The sequence below is a fragment of the Tricharina praecox genome, assembly GCF_024521635.1.
Source record: "Tricharina praecox strain CBS 144465 chromosome Unknown BZA05scaffold_8, whole genome shotgun sequence".
NCBI lineage: Eukaryota > Fungi > Ascomycota > Pezizomycetes > Pezizales > Pyronemataceae > Tricharina > Tricharina praecox.
Window position 1 is genome coordinate 1,192,701 of NW_026250410.1, and position 19,492 is coordinate 1,212,192.

Below are 19,492 nucleotides of genomic sequence, written 5' to 3' on the forward strand. Positions count from 1 at the left end.
ACCAACACCACCACACACAACCACAACCACACAACCCCCCACAACAAAAATGACCACCATCACCGTCCCCAACGACTACGGGTAACTCCCCTCCTCCCTCGCCCCTCCCCCTCTTACCGCCGCTAACCCCGTCCGCAGCTACGTCCTCGGCGTCCTCATCCTGACTGGCATCGTGAACCAATACCAAGGCTTCCTCGTCGGCAGCGAGCGCAGGCGAGCAAACGTTGCGTACCCGGCAGCATACGCCTCCAACAAGGAGGCGGAGACGGACATTGCGAAGTACCGCTTCAACTGCGCGCAGCGCGCCCACCAGAACTACCTCGAGAACCTGCCGACCATGATCGTCACCGCGGCGATCGGCGGGCTGACGTACCCCGTTGCGAGCGCGGCGCTGGGCGCCCTCTGGTTGGCGGGCAGAGTCGTCTATGCTAAGGGATACATTGCTAGCACTATCGAGCAGAAGGGCAGTGGGAGGTATAAGGGCGTCTGGTACATCCTGGGTCAGCTGGGACTCCTGGGAACCGCTGGGTACACGGTTTATTCCATGGTTATGGCTTAGGTGCGGGTTTGCTGTCTGGCTTTGTTGTGCTTGCTTGCTTGCTTGCTTGATGGTCCGTCGCGCGGGGTTGGAGGTTGGGGTGTAGGTTATGTACTACCTAGATGAGAGGGCGGCCGAGGGATGAAAGAATAGTTTCTCTCCAAAATTTTGAACTGTGTGCGCGCGTGATGGGGTGCGGTTTATATATATATGTGTGTGAACGCATTGTGGATGGGGATTGTGGATTATGCAACCGACGTGGGGTTGTTGCGCCATCGATCTGCCGCCACCACCACCACCACCACCACCACCCCCACCACCACCCCCACCACCACCACTCCATAGTAAATACAAACCTCGTTCATAAGGCTGTAGAGTACGTACTTCCGGTAGGTACTTACTCAGGTACTTGCGTACTTGGGCACTTATGTATCTGGGCATCTACTCTCGTTACTCTGGAGTAGGTACTGTGTAAGTACCGGTCGGTACCTCGCAGTGCCCCGCATTGCCTAGACTCTAGAGTAGGTACCGGTAGGTATCCTACATCCTACATATCTACAAACATCGCACACCGGTGGAGTACCGGTACCGGTACCGGTGGAGGTAGGTATGCTGCCGGTATGCTAATCGGAATAAAGGCGCTCCACAAGACTCGCCGCCCTTTCGTGCCGGAGGCCCGGAGGCCCGGAGCGGGAGTTATGTACATAATAGGTAGTAGTTCGGCGAGACTAATGGCGGTCGATATCACGAGCAGGTGTACAGTGTACTCAACTCTAGGTATCAGATGTATGTACATGGAGGTACCCACCTGGAGTACTCAGTAGCCATCGTCTGAATCTCCCGTGGAACTTGGGAGACTGTGGCCAACTGAGTACCTACGGATCGTGGGGCATTCTCTGCATGGTGGTGAGCTGCGGGAAGGGGAAAGTAACTGCGGGAACTTCGAAGACGAAGGAGAAAACGGAAATGGAAAAAAGGAGACAGGAGATCCAGTTGCACAGTGACAGAGCACATATCGGACCGGAAAGTTGAAGGTTCGGTTTGGATCGTTGTTTATCCGCGAGGTAAGGTGCGAAGGAAGGGATTGTGATTTGGGGCGAGGAGTGCGGTTCAAAGTTCAATCGAATACCTACCATGATGCCGTGATGGAGATACGGTATACATGAATCTGCCCGAGTACCTACACCTACACCGCCCCTCCACTCTAGCCGCAGCACATCTCTACTCTCAGACCTCGACCGTTCATGAGGAGAATGGATCGACGCCGGGATCACCGCTGGTCAATGGTTGATCGTCAGCATCATCTAATCTAATCTTTGATCATCAGATCAGATCCCTCCTCTACGTCTTGGAACCTTGGAGGCGACCGGTTTCTTTCTTGCGCAGCAGCGGCGATTTCCACTGCCAGTCCCCCCACTCAGACTCAGCACTCTGCACTCCTCAACAGTCTGGGACACGCTCCGAGACTTTGCGGAGCGCTCGGACTTTACTATACTGGTAACTCACTAGAGTGTATGCGACGTGCGTAGTACGTGTATGTATGGTACGGTACGGTACATCTCGTAAAGATCGACGAAGATGATGAGGAAGAAGAAGAAGAAGAAGAAGAAGAAGAAGAAGAAGAAGAAGAGGAGGAATAAGACAAGCAGATGAAGCTGCAATGAGGAAGAGCACGAGCAGGACGAGGAGAAGGAAGCTTCCGCTACCATCCACGATGCGGGGCGGTTGCGACTCGCGATTTGCGGAGAAGTGGCCTGGCATTGCTCTCTACCTGAGACTGACATTCCCGGTCCTCACTGCCCAAGCTCGGAGGAGGAGAAGGATCAGGACGGGGACGAGTGGTGAATCGTGAATGGTGTGGTGATGGCAACGGCTGATATTATTTTTGACAACTCATCCATCCATCCACCCTGGCGCCATGCACAGAAGGTTTCAGCGGCTCCGGAATGCAGCTTGCGCGGTGGCCACGGTCGTCCTCATTGCTCGAGGCTCATGGCTCTGGTGGCCCCTCATATGTGCGGCCATTTACCACGCGTGCTGCTCCAATGAACACGGCGGGCGAAGGCGCCTCTCTCGACTCGAATCTGCTTCACTCCACCGTGCTGGCGATGCCACTGGCCATGTGTCTGCTCTGGGCAGTTACTCTGCTCCATGGGATGGCAGGCACCTCATCATCATCCTCATCGCCACCTGGCCAGCTCCCCCTCCCCGGCAAAGAAAATTCACCGTGCATACTCTACGGACGCACGACTGCTACGTATGCACTTGCTTGCCTGCTTGCTTGCCTGCTTGCTTGCCTGCTTGCTTGCTTGCTTGCTTGCTTCTTGCCTGCTTGCTTCTTGCCCTATCACTCCGTTCCCCGAATTGTCCACTCATCTTTGATCGATCAATCAATCCTCTCTCCACCTCTCTCACTACTCTAGCCATCGAGTCTCGTGCGGGGGGCGTGACCACCGACCCGAACCGAACAAACGAGATCGCGATCCCCATCTCTCGTCCGCCTTCCAGCCACCACCTGGCACCTACCACCTACCACCTTCTCACTTACCCACTCACCCATTACCCGACCCAACCCAACCCCTCCCACGCTTACGACTTTATGACGATGCATCTCTAGCGATAACTTTCGATATCGACTTCTATACCAAGTATTTTCACAGACACCGTGGTCTTGACGGCCGAACCGAACCGAACGACCTGACTACCGAGAAAGGAAAGAAAAAACAAAAAGCGAGCCGTTCGTTACCAGCCGATCCGAACCCGGTAAGTCACGGTGATCGATATTGAGCCTCCTCTCTTCCTCTCTCTCTCCCCGCGAGGCTGGGCTGGGATGAAAGCCGGCGACGAATCATCGCATAGCGGCCGTTACCAACTCGAATCGGTGCACTCACCACCACTACCACCGCCACACGGCGACCTGAGCGGAGGCTGCGAAGAAGATCACGGCTGTCATCGAGGGGCTAAACTCCTGTGAGGTACGCTTGGGGGAGGAGGAGGAGGGAGGGGAAACGGGACGCTCGGGTCGGGACCGAGGCAGAGGTGGAGGAGGAGGAGCATTGCGGGAAAGAGAGTGCGGAAAGCAGCAGCAGCCCAACAGCGGAGGTGGACACATCATCGTCGATAGTACCGAAAGCAAAAAAAGCAGACAGAACATCACCGTCGAGAGTCCCGCCACCCCTCTCGCTACATACTCCAACGGCTACGGTCTGTATGAGAGCCCTCTCCTTCTGCCTTCTGCTCTCTGCCCTGCTTTGTGTCCTGCTCTCCGTGCGCCTCCTCCTTCTGCTCTCTGCCCTGCTTTGTGCCCTGCTCTCCGTGCGCCTCCTCCTCCTTTTCTCCTCTTCTCCTCCGCCTCGGGCCTCGATCCCTCACGGCCTTTGACGCTACAGTCGCCTGGCTGGTGTCACTCCACGATGGTGTGTGTGTGTGTGTGTGTGTGTGTGTGTGTGCCCTTCGGTGTTGGATTAGGTGTTCCCCCGGCGATGCCTGCCCGTCCGGGTCATGTCGCACTCCCCATCCCTCCATCCACCATCCATCCCCTCACACATCACCCCCCTCCCTTCAGCCTTCCTGGTGCCCATCCACTCACCGCATCGCTGGCGAAAAATAATAATAATACCATTTCCTTCTTCCTTCTCACCCCTACAGCCTCCTTTCCCGAATCTTTTGTTCCTGTCGCCTTCTCGTGTCCTGCCTGCCTTCAAAAAAAAAACACACGCAACCCACACGGAAACGATGACGCTGACTCCGCTCTGCGCCTCACAGCTTCCGCCAATAACCACTCTCGACACAACTAGCTCGGTACTTCCTATATCGCGCGCGATTTCCCCCGCCACCTGAATGCGACTCGAAGCACATCGTCCTCGACCAGAGAAACTATGTGCTTTCCAGCTCCACGAAGTCGTCCACCGCAACCGTCGCCTTCGAGACACCACCATGCCGAGAAGGACAAGTTTCGATCGGGCTCCTCTTCGGGCTCGGCCACCGATGCATCCTCCCCCGATATCCGCAAGCGCGACGTCCACCGATCGGCTTCCTCGGCCAACAACGAAGACCTTCCCGTCGGTCGCATAGCCACGGCCCGCTCCGGACCGGGCTCCTCGCATTCGAGATATCCTCCGTCATCGCAGCCGTCGAGTCGCCGGAGATCGAGTCGACGACAAGAGAGCGTAGGTAGTGATGGTGGAGGTGGAGGGGGCCGACCGCGAGCGCCATCGGCGAGGAAGTCATCATCGAGGAAAGGCAGCGTTCCGCCGAGCCCGGCTATGAACAAAGACTTGACCCACCAATTATCCGGGATGACGCCGCGAGCGAAGCAGGTGCCGATCATAAAACGGACGCCCGCCGTTTCCACGCAGACCACCCCGCGAATCGGCATGTCGAAGAACCCGACACCATCCGGGTCGCCGAAGAAGGGCACGGGTTCGAAGGCGTTCAGCTCGACTTCTTCGGGAAAACTTTCCGTCGCAACCGCCGATGCCTCTTCCCTCGCGGCTTCCACTTCGCCTCTTTTGAGACCCGGCGGGAGTAGTAGAGGGAGTAGTGACGCTGGCAGCAGTCGCTCCGGAAGTGTTTCGCGAGAGCGCAGCAAGCGGTCGGGCAGGACCAAAGCGATGGATATGGGTGGGTTGGGTGCGAAAGGGGGAGTGATTGGGCTGGGCATAATGACGGAGGCGGCGCCAAAGAAGAGGAAGAGTAAACGGTCCTCTTCTGTCAAGGCGCCCGTGCGCTCACTGACTACTACTACTACCGCGACAGTCATCACGACGATCGCATTCCCACCTCCACCACCTCCGACCATTACCATACACGCGGCCAGCTTACCTAAGGTGTCTGCTACAGCAGCGCCCGTCTCCATTGCAGCACCTCGACCCACACCGGCCCCTTTAAAGGTTCCAGCTCCAGCACCAGCACCTGCGCCAGCACCAGCATCAATTCCACCTCCGGTCTCGGTTCCAGCTCCAGCACTAGTCCCACCTCCGGCTTCGGCTCCAGCTCCACCACCTGCGACCGCGCCTGGACCTGTACCTGTACCGGCGGCAGCAACCCCGGCTGTATACGTATACACCCCCGTCGTCGTTCGGCCGCCGCAGGTCGCAGCTGCACCGGCCAAAGATGTCGTTACCGCGCCCACCATCGCTCCCGCCATCGCTTCCGCACCCCCGCAAAGACCGCCAATGGTACGGAAGAGTGCCTACATCACAGTTCCCGTTCCGCAACTCAGGCGAAAAGATTCGTCGGCGTCATTGAATTCGCAGTATTCGATTTCATCAGTTTCTACGGATTCGACGGTCGAGGCCCCGGCACCGGAGCTGACAAGGAGGAGGCCTAGCACTTATGCCTATAGTCCGAAGAAGCCCGCGCCGGTTCCACATACACCGAAGATGATCCTTCCGGCTACGGAAGAGTCGAGTTCGGAAGAGGAATCGGACGAGGATTCCGAAGATGATGACTCGGACGAGAGTTGGGAAGAGACGACCGAGCAGCCACCACCACCACCAGCAGCGCCGAAGATGGCGCCACCGAGGGAACGGACAGCTGCACCCAGCAAGATTCCAACAGTGTACGCTACGAGACGGCGCGAACCGGTGAAGGAAAGGTATCAACCACCTGCGCCCGAGCGTGAGCCTGAGTTAGAGCCCCTGCCACCGGCCAAAAAGTACTCGCCAACGCGAGACGCGCGCCCTTCGTCGCGAGCCTCGGTGGAAACTGTGGACTATGCTACTTTTGTTGCCGAGAGCCAGCTGAAGAAGAAGCAGCTGAGGCTGAAGTCACTCCTACCAGATATGAACGACTCTCCCCTCGTCAAAGCGAATGCTCGACGATCGGCGATTCCGGTCAGCGCTAAAGTTGCCATGTTCTCTACGCCCGTCTCTCGGGAAGCAAAGGCTCCAGCCCCGGCCAGGCCCAACCTGAGAAGACTCAACACACCGTTGGAGGATGCAGAATATCAAGCCCGCCAACAGGCTCTCGCTCTGGTCAAAGCCGAGGTGGAATCCGATGACGAGGTCGAAGAAGAACGACCGGAACACCAAGAATCGGATGAGGAATCGGATGCAAGCACCGTCAATTCCTCATTGGCCCCTGCTCCGGATCGGGAGGTTCCTCGTCGGCAGGTCCAAAGCAGCGCTCTACGTCGGCTGAAGAAAGAGGAGCACAAGAAGCCGTACGACAGTGAAGCATCCTCGATGCTTTCCTGCCGCATGGATGGGAACATGCCCGAGGCCCCGGCGCCCCCGCCTTTTGCGCCCAGTCCTCCGCCGGTGCACAAACGGCGACGCGGGTCCACCAAGACGGATTACTCGCACCTGCCGCCGCAGGGCGCTGCCGAGAGTTGGTACCCCGAGACCGGCGCCAGTCCGTGGGAGGTTGAGCAGGATTGGCAGAACGCGGGCGAGATCTGGGAGGAGGATCCATACCTGCCCGAAGCGCCGAGCCCGCCTCCCGGAAGTGACTTTATGCCGCATCAGGAGAATCGGGAGATGCCGCCGCAGATGCCGCCTCGACGAAGACGGCGCCGCGCACCGGCCGAGCACATGCCGACTCACATTGAGCACATGAGTCCCCATCCTGAGCACAGAAGCCCACATCCTGTACATCGCACACCGCAGCCTGCGCAGCGCACACCGCAGCCTGCTCACCGAACGCCGCAACCTGCTCACCGAACTCCGCAGCCCGCGTACAGCAACGTACAGCAGCCAGGCAGTCACCGGGAGAGCGGATATTACGGTTACGTGCATCCCGGATATTGAAGCTGGCATCCGGTTTTTCTTTTTTCTTTCTTTTCTTTTCTTTTCTTTTTTTGTCTCTTTTTTTTTTTTTTTTTTTTGAGTGGTCGACATAACGCCTGCACATTGCAATCAACGAGTACATCTTCCCAGATTAGCCCTGGGGGAGGGGATTCCCTTCCTGCATCTGCATCTACATCTATCTACATCTACATGCTGCTCCGATTGTTTTTTTCCCTTCATCTTTCTTTCACATTTCATTTGTTCTCGGCGCGAAGCGGGCATAGGTTGCTGGGGTTCTGGTTGGTTGGGTTTTGCCTTTGAGCGGTCGGTTGGGTATCTCTCACACGTTGCATGCTGTATGTTGTACATGTTGTTTGTTCTCTGTGTGTCTCTTTTTCCTTTTGGCTTTCACCTTCTCGGTGCTGCAACTCGATGTGCATGTTGCATCTGGCTTTACCTCACGACGACCACGACCACGACACGCTTAGTTAGACGCAGATGGGATAGATGTATGTATGTGCCTTGTTGCTTGCTGCTTGTATTGGCTCCACTCGGTCCGGTGCGTACATACGTGCCTTGTTTGCTCGCATGCATCCGACTAGCGGCTTTGCACGTTTACCTTACCGTCCTTTTCTGTTTTATCCGTTTTCTGTTTTCCGTTTTCCTGTTTTCGGCTTTCGTTTTATTTTGTTGTTTTCTATTTTGTGGACCCCCCCCCCCCCCCCTCCCTTTCCGCCTCTCGCCTTTGTTTTTTTGGCTGCCACGACTTACTGGGGCGGGCCGGGGAACATGTGCATGTACCTAGGAGGCGGAGGTGGTGGTGGCGCGTATCATAGCAGCAGCAGCAGCAGCCACGTTTGCTTTTCTTTCTTTCTTTCTTGCCTTTTTCTTTTTACTTCTTACGGCTATTTACGGGCGAGCTGAGAAGAGCTGGGGGACTTGGGGAGCAGTGATGATGATACACCGTGCTATTTGGAAAGAAGAGAGAGAGAGAGAGAAGGAAAGGCACACAAGAAGTATGTAAACAAGCAAAGTAAGTAGCACTTGAGTAGCAAGACGATGAATGAGAGGAAGAGGGAAGGAGTTGGTTGAGCTTGCTTGGGTGCTGTCGCGATCGTGAAGTGATGGGAACCCATCCCCGCTGTGAGACGGCGAAACTTTTGGGAAGGTGGGTTTCAACTTTCGTCGTGATTAGCCTTTCACAGTTCGAAGCAAAGAAAGAAAGAACGGCCAGCCGGAACAAGTCGACTTGAAAGACGAAGCCAAAGCCATCAATGGGGGCCTAGACTTCGGATGGCATGGATGGATGATGGATGATGGATGATGGATGATGGATGATGGATCGCGTCTCCGACTTTGCGGAGGAGGGGAAGGAGGCCGAAACAAGAGTGCTGGGTCCGGGGTCGTGGAGCATGCGCTGCCAAGCTGAACTGAGCTGTGGCAGGGTTGCTGTTGGTCGATATGTTCACGGTTCATGGGTGGTGGTGGTTGTGCTGGTGGTGGGTTGCTGTTGCTGGTGGTGGAGTAGAGTGCCGTGGTGGACAGTCGAAAACAGAGCGGACCCAGGATTCTCGCTTGCTGCACACAGACAGAACGGTAAGCTCACCCACTACCTAAACTCACTAACCCACCGACACTCCGGTACCCCTCCCTCCCCCGTCATCCTCCCTCCCCCAGTTGTGTGGTGAGCTAGACACACAACTCCTCGCTATCCTCTAGCCCTCCCTCCTTGCGCGGATCCATACAATAATCAACTGCACTTTCCTTCCGTCCATGCCATGTAACCAACTACATAGGACGCTCTTCTCTTACATACTTCTCTCTTGCGAACCTCTACAAACTAGCTATACTCCACTTCCGTCGCCGTCGCCGTCGTCGCCCTCGCTCGCTCGCTCTCTCCTTCCCTTCTTCCGACCTCCGCCCTTCCTCCCTACACCTCAGAGCTACAAAGCTAGCTACCTACCCACTGGCAACAGCCTCGCAGACCACCCCATCAAATAGCGGTAGCGAAACGGCGAAACGACGAAACGAACGATCCTTCAAAGTTTGACTCTGGTGGTCTGCTACACTAGTTGGAACCCACGGAGAGAGGTGGAGGGGGAAACTCTGCTTGGGTAGCTGGCGGACCGACGCCGCTTCTTCAACTACAGCCACTGCGACTACGACTACGACTACTACGACTACTGCTTCTTCTTCTATACGGCTACTGCTACTACTACTACTATTATTACTACTACACTAAAACTATTACTGCTACTGCTACTGCTACTGCTGCTACTGCTACTGCTACTGCTGCTACTGCTACTGCTACTGCTACTGCTACTGCTACTGCTACTACTACTACTACTACTACTACTACTACCACTTCGCCTTCTTGTTCTTCTTCAGCTTCTTCTTGTGCTTCCTCTATTCTTCATCTCTTCTTGTTTTTGTTCTTTTCGGGGAACAAACACACCTGCACGCGAATATTCCTCGACTACACAACCAAACACGACGGGGAAGGAAGCTGGGCTGTGTGAGTGGGGGTTGTGGATCGTGAGTCTCCACTCTGCGGGGGAAGGAGGGGAGGGGGGGGGGGAAGGGAGGGGGGGAGGGAAGGCGCCGACGGGGATAGCTAACCGCTAACTAGGGAGCGTACATAGGTGCCAGTGCCCAGGTCACGAGGGTATCGCAGCCGACGATCGCTCGAAGCGTGGAGCTACACATCTCTCAAGCGCGATGGTCAGCAAGGCGGATCTACAAGCAAACTTCCAAGAGATCTGTAGAAAATCGATGCTGCATCGTCCTTTCCCGTCGCGAACGCTGCCAAATCCGACTTCGGTTGCCAAGCTGCCCGCGCTCCCGAATGAGCTGCTGCTCATGCTCGGCGACCGTTTGTCGCCGAGAGACCTCAACGCGCTGCTGAGGACGTCGAGGCACATGCATGCGCTGTACAACGACTACCTCTACAAACTCACCGTGCGCGAGAATGGCAATTTCACCCTGTTCTGGGCCGCCATCAAGGGCCAGCCGACCGTTGCGCGCAAGGTGCTGGCTATGGGTGCCCAGGCCGAGGCCGAGTGCAGGGGGTTTTACCAGCAGTTGACGGCCTACGGGAGTGTCCATGAGACGCCGCTGCTCACGGCTATCGCGCACAACAGGCTGGACGTCGTCAAGGTGCTGGTCAAACACGATGTCGACATCAATGTCCAAGGGTCCGGGAGGCTGATTCCGTTGGATATGGCTACCAAGGACGGGAAGGAGGATATAGTAGAGGAGTTGTTGAAGCGCGGAGCGAACGTCAATCAGACCTCAGACCTCCGCCAGACGCCGCTGCACTCGGCGGTCACCGGTAAGCACAGTCCGAGCTTGATCAGACTACTGCTCGCCCACAAGGCTCGTGTGGACGCAGTCGACGGTGATAGGAACACCCCGCTGCACATGGCGTACGACAAGGAGACGGTCGAGATACTGGTCAAGGAGAGTGCTGGGATGATTGACGATGCCAATATCTGGGATGTGACGCCGCTGTCGATCGCCGTCAAGGCGAAGGACAAGGAGCGAGTGCGGGTGCTCCTCGAGAATGGCGCCGGAGTCAACATTCCCAACCAGAAGGGCGAAACCGCTCTGTTCTGGGTCGGCAGGAAATGGGACAACATGCGACATCCCCCCATCAAGATCTCGGATGACTCGGATGTCGAGATCGCGCGGACGTTGCTCGAGTTTGGCGCCAACATCCACCACACCGATACCAATCTCAGCACCGCGCTCTTCAGCATCGTCGAGCTCGGCGACATCCCGACCGTCAAACTGCTCCTCGAGAAGGGCTCCAGTGCGGCCGTCCGCAACCGCAAGGGTCTGACCCCACTCCACGTGGCGGCAGAGGAGGGCTGGCCAGAAATCCTAGAGCTGCTACTGACCCACCACGCCAACGTCAACGCCATGAACTACTACCGGTCCACCTCTCTGCACCGACTGACCTCCATCTCTAAGAAACGGATCCGTGGCAGCCAGGACCGCTACCTCAAAGCCATGGCGGTGCTCATCAAGAACGGCGCCAACTTGAACATGCAGGACCGCATCGGACAGACTCCGCTGATGAAGTCGGCCTACCACGGCTACTGGGAGTTCGTCACCCAGCTCATGGCCTCGCCCGGTATCGACCTGGCCATCAAGGACCGCCGCAACAAGACGGCTAGCGAGCTCTCGAAGGATCATGGCTCGGAGAGTAAAATGCTGCTCGACGCTACTAGGAAGGCGACTGAGATGAAGAAGTCGGAGGGGGACGAGGCGCGAATGGCCCTGGATGGGCGGGTTGACAATTATTGAATGCAGCGAGAATGCCAGTGGGGTGTGAACAGGGAAGGGGGGTGACGGGGAAGGGAAGATGAGTGTGTTACGATATGATTTGATGTCTTGCGACGATGACGACGATTGGTATAGAAGGTGTTTGCTTGCTTTCTGTGCTTCTGGGGGGCGGGGATTGGGGGTGCTTGGTTCTTTTTTTCCTTCTTTTTTTTTGTCCCCTTCGGTTTACTACGGAACTTACTTTGTTTTACGGGTTGGTTGGGATTCTGATTTTTTGCGCTGCGCTTTGCTTACGTTGCTTTGCTTGTCTTGTCTTGTCTTGTCGTGTGTTGTGTTCTTTTTCTTTGCTTGGCTTTGCTTTCGGTTTCGAATTTGATTGATTGATGCGTTTCCTGGGTGTTTGTTCTACATGGTGTTTTGGGCGGATCGGATTTGGCTGGGGCTGGGTTGGGTTGGGGGCTGGATCGGGTGCGGTAAATGCGTTTTTTTGACTTTGCTGTCGTTATGTGATTTTTCTTGTCGTTTCCTTTTCCCTGCGCTTGTGATGCGATGTTGATGTTGATGTTGATGTTGATGTTGATGTTGATGTTGATGTTGATGTTGATGTTGATGTTGATGTTGATGTTGATGTTGATGTTGATGTTGATGTTGATGTTGATGTTGATGTTGATGTTGATGTTGATGTTGATGTTGATGTTGATGTTGATGTTGATGTTGATGTTGATGTTGATGTTGATGTTGATGTTGACGGAGAGGGGATGGGGGGAGGTGGTAGAATGTTGATGGGTGTTGGTTGTTGAAGATGTCTTTTGCGGCGTTGTACGTAAAGGAAAAATGGAGAGGAAGAATGGAATGATGTTGTAGTTGACTGGTTGACTGTGGATGCGTGTGGATGCGTGGTCCTTGAGGTTGAGGTTGAGGTTAAGGTTGAGGGTGCGTCCAAGTCGGAGTCAGAGGAGGCGGTCCGAGTTCGGAGTCAGAGTCAGAGGAGGCTGTCTGGCCAGTACCAAGCCGAGCAACGGCAACAAGCCCAACAGTGCTAAGTATTAGCCAGCACAGGTAGGGAGTCGAACCCATAGAGACCCATGGAGGGGAGGGGAAGCTACATGGCTTTTTTGTTTAATCTACATAGTGGCGGAACTCTGAGTGATATCGGGTGCATAGACGGCGGAGAGTGAGGCCATTGAAGCGGTATCCCAGCGTGCTACAACGAACTACAACACAACGTCAAGCCGGAATGGAAATTGGAGACAAATTTACAGGTAGGCTTCCAAGTAGGCTGGGAGGCTGGCGGGCGCTGGGAAGTGTGCGCTGGGTGCACGGAGTACTGGGCACAGTATATCACTCGTGCACAGCACCGGCTGAAGTTCACGGGGTGGGCAATACCCTATGAGGAGGTGCCGAAGAGCTCGCACGGAAGCCAAGACAGACGGAGCTACATTGCATTTAAGGTACGGACGTGCCATCCTTTCCTACCACTACTATACATATAGGTAGCCGAGTCACTCTTCCCACACCGGGGATGGACGCGGCAGATACCGCTATTTAGTCGGCGATCTGGAGTCTAGATTCTGCAAAGTTTTTATCGTCACGCTCGTGCTCGTGCACAACTCCAACTCTATGTAACTCAAAATACTTTGTATCAGAATATTACGCAGATCTTATAGGGCCGTGGGCGCCTAACGTCACTCGTCACTCATGTGCTCGCCGCCCCCTGGATTCAAAATGTATTCACCTGCCGGCCAGGAATAGTATACGTTTTCCACACGAGCGGCAAAGAGGATCTCATAAAGACAGCGATAGAGTAGGTAGCCCGTTCGTGGAAGGCAGGAAGTCATTATCGTTACCACCTATGCATACCGACCTTCTCCATAATGTATCGGCCGCACCATTCATCGCCACTATCGGCACCGGCACCGGCACAAGACGAGAACAACCTCGGCCATTCCCCAGCACAGCGGCGGCAGGACCTCGATGCAAAATCCGCAATAAGTGAAAGCCCGACCCAGCGAGACGCCCGCCGGTGGCCGCTCTCCACGTTATTCACACCGACCGTCGTTAGCTGGCGGCGGCCGTTCACGCGAGCGGGCGGCGACTGCACGCCTTCCCCTCCAACGGAAGCCGGCTGGCGCCCACCCACGCTAACCACGCCGTACATCCTGCTCTTCTCCCTCATCACGCTCGGACTTGCGGGCGCGCTCGAGTACCTAGTGCAACGATCGAACAGTCGGGGAGCTGTGGTTTTTGCCGAGGTTTCGTATCTCCTTGAGTTCGCGCCGATGCTGGTGGCGGTGCTGTGCGGGCTGCTGTGGGCGGGAGTCGATCATGATGTTAAAAGGTATGATGAGTGTGCCGGGTTTCTACCGGGAGGTGGAGGGTGCATTCGCTCGCTGTGGATAGTGGGACTGCGAACCTGAGCTAGGCGGCGTTTTCTACGTGCAACGAACTTGCCCCTATCAATGATCTCATCTGATCCTATTCCATGAATTCTCACCGATGCGAGGTGGGGTTGGAGCGATATGCAGATGGATTATGATTAGTCTCTTGCTCCGGTCTCCCGCCCTCTGCACCCTTTCGCTCCCTCCCCCCTTCTTCCGTAAACTGGCGCCTTCGAAGGCCCCGCCCGCCTCGTAGCCATCTCTGGACGCTGATGCTAGAGGGTTTCTACTGTTTTTGTATTGTTACTCATGTGATCTTGTCCAAGGGAGCTGTCACCGAGTCCGAGAGGCGTTGAGAACGTGAGGCCGCTGGCCTGGTGAGATTGACCGCTCATCGCTAACATGACCGTGCCGCAGGCTCGAGCCATACTTCCAACTATCGAAGCCCGGAGGTGTCACCGCCGAGCACTCGCTATTCCTCGAGTACCCGTACAGCTTCGCCTTATTCGCTCCCTTCATTTCTCTACGCAAGCGGTATGCACATGTCATCTTCCGCGGACCGAGTCTCCGCTGACACTGTATTCAGCCACTGGGTAGTTCTCTGTTCGTCTCTAATCCTCGTGCTCATCCTGAACGGCGTAACGCCACTGATGAGCACCCTCGTCGTGAAGAGACCCGTGCAGCGCACCGTCTCCTTCCCGGCCGAAAGAGCACGTCTATACTCACCCTCTTCGCAGCCGGCGACGCTATCCACCGCGTTCTCGTACATTGCGTTTTCGCACCAGTACCACAACGGGATGCTACCGCCGTTCACCACCGCGGACTTCGCGGTCCTGCCCTTCCGCGCCCCATCTCGGAGCGGCACTCGCGCGGGTAAAGGCGACATCTTCCGCGGCAGCTCGATCCTGTACGAGGCACGGCTAGACTGCAGCCTCGGCGCCCTCAGCGAGCTGCCGGAGGACATGCGGGAGCTGGACTTCCCGGGGCGGAACTTCCGAATGGGATTTGGGCGCTTCACGGACGCGGCCGGACACAGCCCGTACCGCAGCGAGGTGTACAGCTACAGCAGCTTCGATGGCTGGAATAGAACCGGGATGGGCGAGTTCAGAGAGGATATGCTGGTGGTGTTTTTTGGCCGCAATGGCTACCCCGATGGGCCCGTGGCAGAGTTTAAGCTCAACTGGGGGTACATGAACTCGACGGCCATATACTGCGTGCCCGTGCACGAGCAGCAGGAGGTCGATGTGCTTGTTGATGCGGACAGCATGAGCCTGCTGAACTGGACGAGGAAGGGGGCGAAGACGCGGTTCACGGGGATCAAAATTCCGCACTGGACCGGCGTGTTGACGGGGCAGGTATCCTCCGCGTCTTTCCCGGCGCTCCATTCCACGCCCACGACGCCAACATCGGGAATGGTCTGGGGCCTGCCGGACCACACCTCGCAGCTGGCCAGGAAGCCGCAGTTCCACACGCTCATGGACGAGTATCCGCGCGCCCGCGAGTTCCAGCCCATCAATGTCAACTTTGCTACGCCGCAGACGTTTAGCCCGTTTGTGCTCGCGGGGCAGCAGGAGCTCGAGGAACTGTTCGATGGCACGGGAAAGGCGCTGATGCAGAGGTACAGCGAGGGGTACCGATATATGTTCGCAATGGCTATGGCACATGGCTTCACGGCGTATGCGAGCGACGTGGCCGACAGTGTTGCGCCCAGTCTTGTCGATCCCGTGGGAATTGAGAGTCTGCAGCCGGCAGTGAGGGAGTTCCTGGAGGATGGATACGTCGTGGACGAGCTCTGGACACGGATCCTTCAGACGGCGCTCGTGGCCATTCTGGGCCTTAGTATTGTGCTGGCTGGTCTCGTAAGGAACCGCAGGTGTGAGCTGGTTAGAGAACCGGGTACTATCGTCGAGGCTATGATCTCGCTGGACGTGGATGGTAGTGTGCTGCAGGACTTTCAGGATTCGGAATTCTTGAGCCCAGCAGAGTTGAAGAAGGTGTTGACCGTGAGGAAGCACCGGTATTCTTTGCGGGCACAGAAGATCTTTGTCCATCGGGATAAAGACACCAGTTGCAATCCTTGCGCCAGTCCAGCCATCGATCGAGACCGCGTCACACTTTCCAAGTCGTGGGAGCTAAGTCGATATCTCGGATCGACTGTGACTGCATTCCTCGTCGGATGGGTCACACTGCTTGTCGTCCTATTTGTGCGTGCGAAGGATGAAGGATTTGCTGTTCCCGCCGGTACCTACCTCTACGACGCGTATGCATCCTACGCACCGACCATCGCCGCCACCTCGTTAGAGTCATTCTTGGTCCTCCTCACCTCGCAAGTCGCCCTCCTCTTCCCTTTCAAGCAGCTCAGACGGGGGAATGCCAGTGCCAAGAACTCCATATCCGTCAACTACGACCGGAGACCGCCACATTTGCAGGTTGTCAATGGCATACGAACCCGGAATCCGCTGCTCACCGTCTTGAGCACGAGTATCCTGCTGGCTAATGTCCTTGCCGTTGCGGTCGGCGGGTTGTTCCACAAGAGCACCGTGGAGGTTCGGTATCCGGCAAAGGAACTTGCTCTGCTGGGATCGCTGGAGACGCTTGAGGCATATAATGCTTCGTCGGAATCATTGATCAAGGGGGACTGGGACATTCCGTACGAGTCGTTCTACGTTGCGGCAGGCGACCTAATGGGCTTCCGACGGCCACCGTGGACTACCGATGAGCTGTTCTACATGCCGTTCACCGACTCTCGCAACCAGACCGACGACCGCGGCGCTAAGTACATCACGGAAACCTTCGGGATGGGCGTATCCATGAAGTGCGAGGAGGTCCCTCCGGAGTTGCTCAGCACGTGGACAGCACTCAGCCTCCGTGCCAACGAGACGGCCACCGCCAGCAAGCACCGCAGCTTCTCGTTCACCACTTTCGTCAATAGAACGATGCATTTTGGTACTTCCCGCTACGACACGTTGCTTTTTCCGGACATCGGTGCGTACGCCAGAGACAACATGTTCGAGCAGGAAGAGAAGTTCGTCAAAACGTTCTTTCCTGGGGAAATCATCAACGGGACCAAGAAGTACCTGTATGTCGAGTATGGTCCTAACCCGTACCCGGAGACACTCGCGGACAAGCAGGACTGGGAGTTCTCTGCATTCTGGCATCAATACGAATACGACCCGAACCGACGAGGCACGATCAACGACTCGTTCTGGGAATCCAATGTCACCGTCAATAAGAATTTCTTCGACAGCGACATCCAGTATCTCAACAAAACAGTGGAGGGGCCATCGATGTTCATTCTTTCCCGCGTCGGTCTCCGCTGCCAGCCCACTCCCCATCTAGTCCGCTCCACGCTCACCTCCGACCTCTCGGGCCACATCATCAGCCACACTGACACCTCGCTCCCCTTCACCTCGTCACCCACCACCTCCAACCAACCCACCGGCCTCCCAGGCCTCGTTTCCATTTTCATGCGTACCGTCATGCCGCGCGTAACCGCCAAGTACTCCGCCCACAACAGCGACAAGCTCTCTCCCTCCTCCTCGCCCGGCAGCTGGCTATCCCTCCTCCTCTCCGACGAAGCGCGCGCGCTTACTCCAGGGTTCACATTGTACACGCACCCCGCCCAGTCCGCGCGCGCAATGGAAGCGGTGCTCCAGCGCACCTTCGCTATCTTCCTGCAGCTGAACGCCGACACAATCTTTCGCCCTCCCAGCGCACTCCTGTCCGTCGGCACGAGGAACGGTACGCTGCTCAGAGCGGAGGAGCGCGTGCTGATCCGCCCGCTGGCACTGAGAATTGCAGTCGCCATACTGCTGGCGTTTGTCCCAGCGATTGTCGCGGCGTATGTCTGCCTCGCCGATGCGAGCCTTGTCCATCAGCCTACGACGCTGGCGGGGCTGTTTTCGGCGGTTTATGCGTGTGATTTTGATGCGGGCGCTGTTGCGGGGGATAAGAGGGGTAAGAGGGGTAAGAGAGGGAAAGAGGGTTATGTGTACGGGTATGGGTGGTTTGTGGGCAGGGATGGGAGGAGGCATGTTGGCGTTGCGAAGGAGCCATTGGGGGACGGTAGGTTGGACGTACCGTAGTCTGGGATTGGAGCATGCGGGGAATACTACGGGATCTGTGGGTTTTATGGGTTTTATTAGTGGAGAGAGAGGGAAAGGCGGATGTGGTTAGAAACCACGCAGGAATAAGATACGGCCACGGAATTCTGGTTAGCGGTATGGAGGAGGGATCATGATAGGGAGGGCCCATAACGATACTCTAGCCAGACAAGCTCACCGACAGCCTACAGGCCACACAGGGACACGTGCGTGGGAGTAGGTCGGTGGGAGGGAGGGGAAGGAATAGATATGGAGGACGATGAAAAGAAGCTCGAAAGTGCCACATTACATGTTCCTCAGGGCACATGGGGACCACCCGTATGCTGCCGTGGTCGACAAGCCCGTAGGCTGTTGCTGTTGCACTTACTAATGCTGGCGCGCCATGGTTATAATCTGCATCACCCTTCCTCCAGTACGGAAAAAAACCTGCGCGGCCAAGCGGTCACGCACCCGGTAGAGTTAGCATGGACACTGCAGCGGTCTATCTATCGGGGTTTCCAAGCCACCCCACCAGGGGTGGCGAAGGTTTTTGGTTCGAGCCAGGGTTCGGCTTTCGTTTTATTTAAGCGGTGTGTTTACTTACAGCCTAGGCACTCGTAGATCATGGAAATATAGTCACGGTTTGGCATCGTCACGGGTTATCACTCTATCACTCGCTGCGTGAGATCGCGTGCCTAGCTAGACCCTGCTCTTGTACGTCCGAACTGGGATCATTCGTTTCCCAGCTGTTTGCGTTCCAATTCGGTTCCGTGGTTCATCTAGCTACTCTGGCTTTGTGTGCTGTCAGGTTTGAGGCGTCTACGTGAGCGTGCGATTCGGTAGATCCTAGGTAGTAGTATCCGTAGCCGTTAAGTTTACCAAATCAATGTAGACTCCGTCTGGATAGGGAAAAAGGCTATGGTGCTACATAGCATTCCAAAAGATCTTCGTCCATTCGAATTCCGGAGTAGTGCGAGTGATCCATTATGACCGACCCTGGTCCCCAAAGCCGTGTTGCGGTTGCTATGTTCTCTGCAGCATCTTTCTGGATCTTAGTTTCGATCAGACAAACGACTGCACCGAAGTAAAATACAAGTGACAGTTACTACCCCCCCTCCGCGCACACCACCGTGACCGCGGTACCCCGTCTCGGCTCAGGCCTGGGTTACTCTACTCTAGATAGTGTTCAATACTGCTACAATACTATTATAGGCAACCTAACATACAACTCAGTAGATGCGTCTTCATCAAGATCGGCGAGCGAGAATTAGGGGTTGAGGACAAGATTTCATAGGTAGCAGTGGTGGTCGAGTACCTACCCATGACCTACCTATGTTCGCGGAAAGACGTGAAAATCACGCCAATCTGCACTTCTGCATGGAAACTGTACTTTCTCATCTTGCTGATTGAATTTTGAGAGTCTTCTTGCGTCGCGGAGAGACAAGCATTTTGAAGACGATTATGGACCTTCGGCGC

General features: G+C 56.0%; 5 protein-coding genes across 5 annotated transcripts; 4 read left to right on the forward strand and 1 right to left on the reverse strand.

Moving 5' to 3' along the window:
* Window positions 1-49: 49 nt before the first annotated feature.
* BZA05DRAFT_443950 (uncharacterized protein) lies at window positions 50-2,191 on the forward strand (the record flags this gene model as incomplete). The annotated part of the gene is made up of 3 exons (XM_051486877.1): window positions 50-81; window positions 139-528; window positions 2,107-2,191. The coding sequence occupies 3 exons, from the start codon at window positions 50-52 to the stop codon at window positions 2,189-2,191; spliced, it is 507 nt and encodes a 168-aa protein (XP_051340960.1).
* A 4,787-nt stretch (window positions 2,192-6,978) lies between these two features.
* BZA05DRAFT_394302 (uncharacterized protein) lies at window positions 6,979-7,367 on the forward strand. Its single transcript, XM_051483310.1, has one exon. The coding sequence runs from the start codon at window positions 6,997-6,999 to the stop codon at window positions 7,288-7,290; it is 294 nt and encodes a 97-aa protein (XP_051340961.1). The 5' UTR covers window positions 6,979-6,996; the 3' UTR covers window positions 7,291-7,367.
* Window positions 7,368-9,874: 2,507 nt separating this feature from the next.
* BZA05DRAFT_266352 (ankyrin repeat-containing domain protein) lies at window positions 9,875-11,712 on the forward strand. The gene has a single exon (XM_051480185.1). It carries the CDS (start codon window positions 9,988-9,990, stop codon window positions 11,575-11,577), a length of 1,590 nt encoding a protein of 529 aa, XP_051340962.1. The 5' UTR covers window positions 9,875-9,987; the 3' UTR covers window positions 11,578-11,712.
* A 249-nt stretch (window positions 11,713-11,961) lies between these two features.
* BZA05DRAFT_443953 (uncharacterized protein) lies at window positions 11,962-12,643 on the reverse strand (the record flags this gene model as incomplete). The annotated part of the gene is made up of 3 exons (XM_051486878.1): window positions 11,962-11,992; window positions 12,049-12,362; window positions 12,614-12,643. 3 exons carry the CDS (start codon window positions 12,641-12,643, stop codon window positions 11,962-11,964), a joined length of 375 nt encoding a protein of 124 aa, XP_051340963.1.
* A 691-nt stretch (window positions 12,644-13,334) lies between these two features.
* On the forward strand, window positions 13,335-18,371 carry BZA05DRAFT_394306 (uncharacterized protein). The gene is made up of 3 exons (XM_051483311.1): window positions 13,335-13,894; window positions 14,352-14,468; window positions 14,521-18,371. Exons 1-3 carry the CDS (start codon window positions 13,431-13,433, stop codon window positions 18,017-18,019), a joined length of 4,080 nt encoding a protein of 1,359 aa, XP_051340964.1. The 5' UTR covers window positions 13,335-13,430; the 3' UTR covers window positions 18,020-18,371.
* The last annotated feature ends 1,121 nt before the right edge of the window (window positions 18,372-19,492 follow it).

What these genes read in the sequence shown, in the direction of transcription:
- BZA05DRAFT_394302 (XM_051483310.1), top strand. Translation starts at nt 6,997, where the DNA reads ATGCCGCATCAGGAGAATCGGGAGATGCCGCCGCAGATGCCGCCTCGA.
- BZA05DRAFT_394306 (XM_051483311.1), top strand. Translation starts at nt 13,431, where the DNA reads ATGTATCGGCCGCACCATTCATCGCCACTATCGGCACCGGCACCGGCA. An exon ending in GTCGATCATGATGTTAAAAG is followed by an intron (nt 13,895 to 14,351) that starts GTATGATGAGTG and finishes ACCGTGCCGCAG; the next exon opens with GCTCGAGCCATACTTCCAAC. An exon ending in TTCATTTCTCTACGCAAGCG is followed by an intron (nt 14,469 to 14,520) that starts GTATGCACATGT and finishes CACTGTATTCAG; the next exon opens with CCACTGGGTAGTTCTCTGTT.
- BZA05DRAFT_266352 (XM_051480185.1), top strand. Translation starts at nt 9,988, where the DNA reads ATGGTCAGCAAGGCGGATCTACAAGCAAACTTCCAAGAGATCTGTAGA.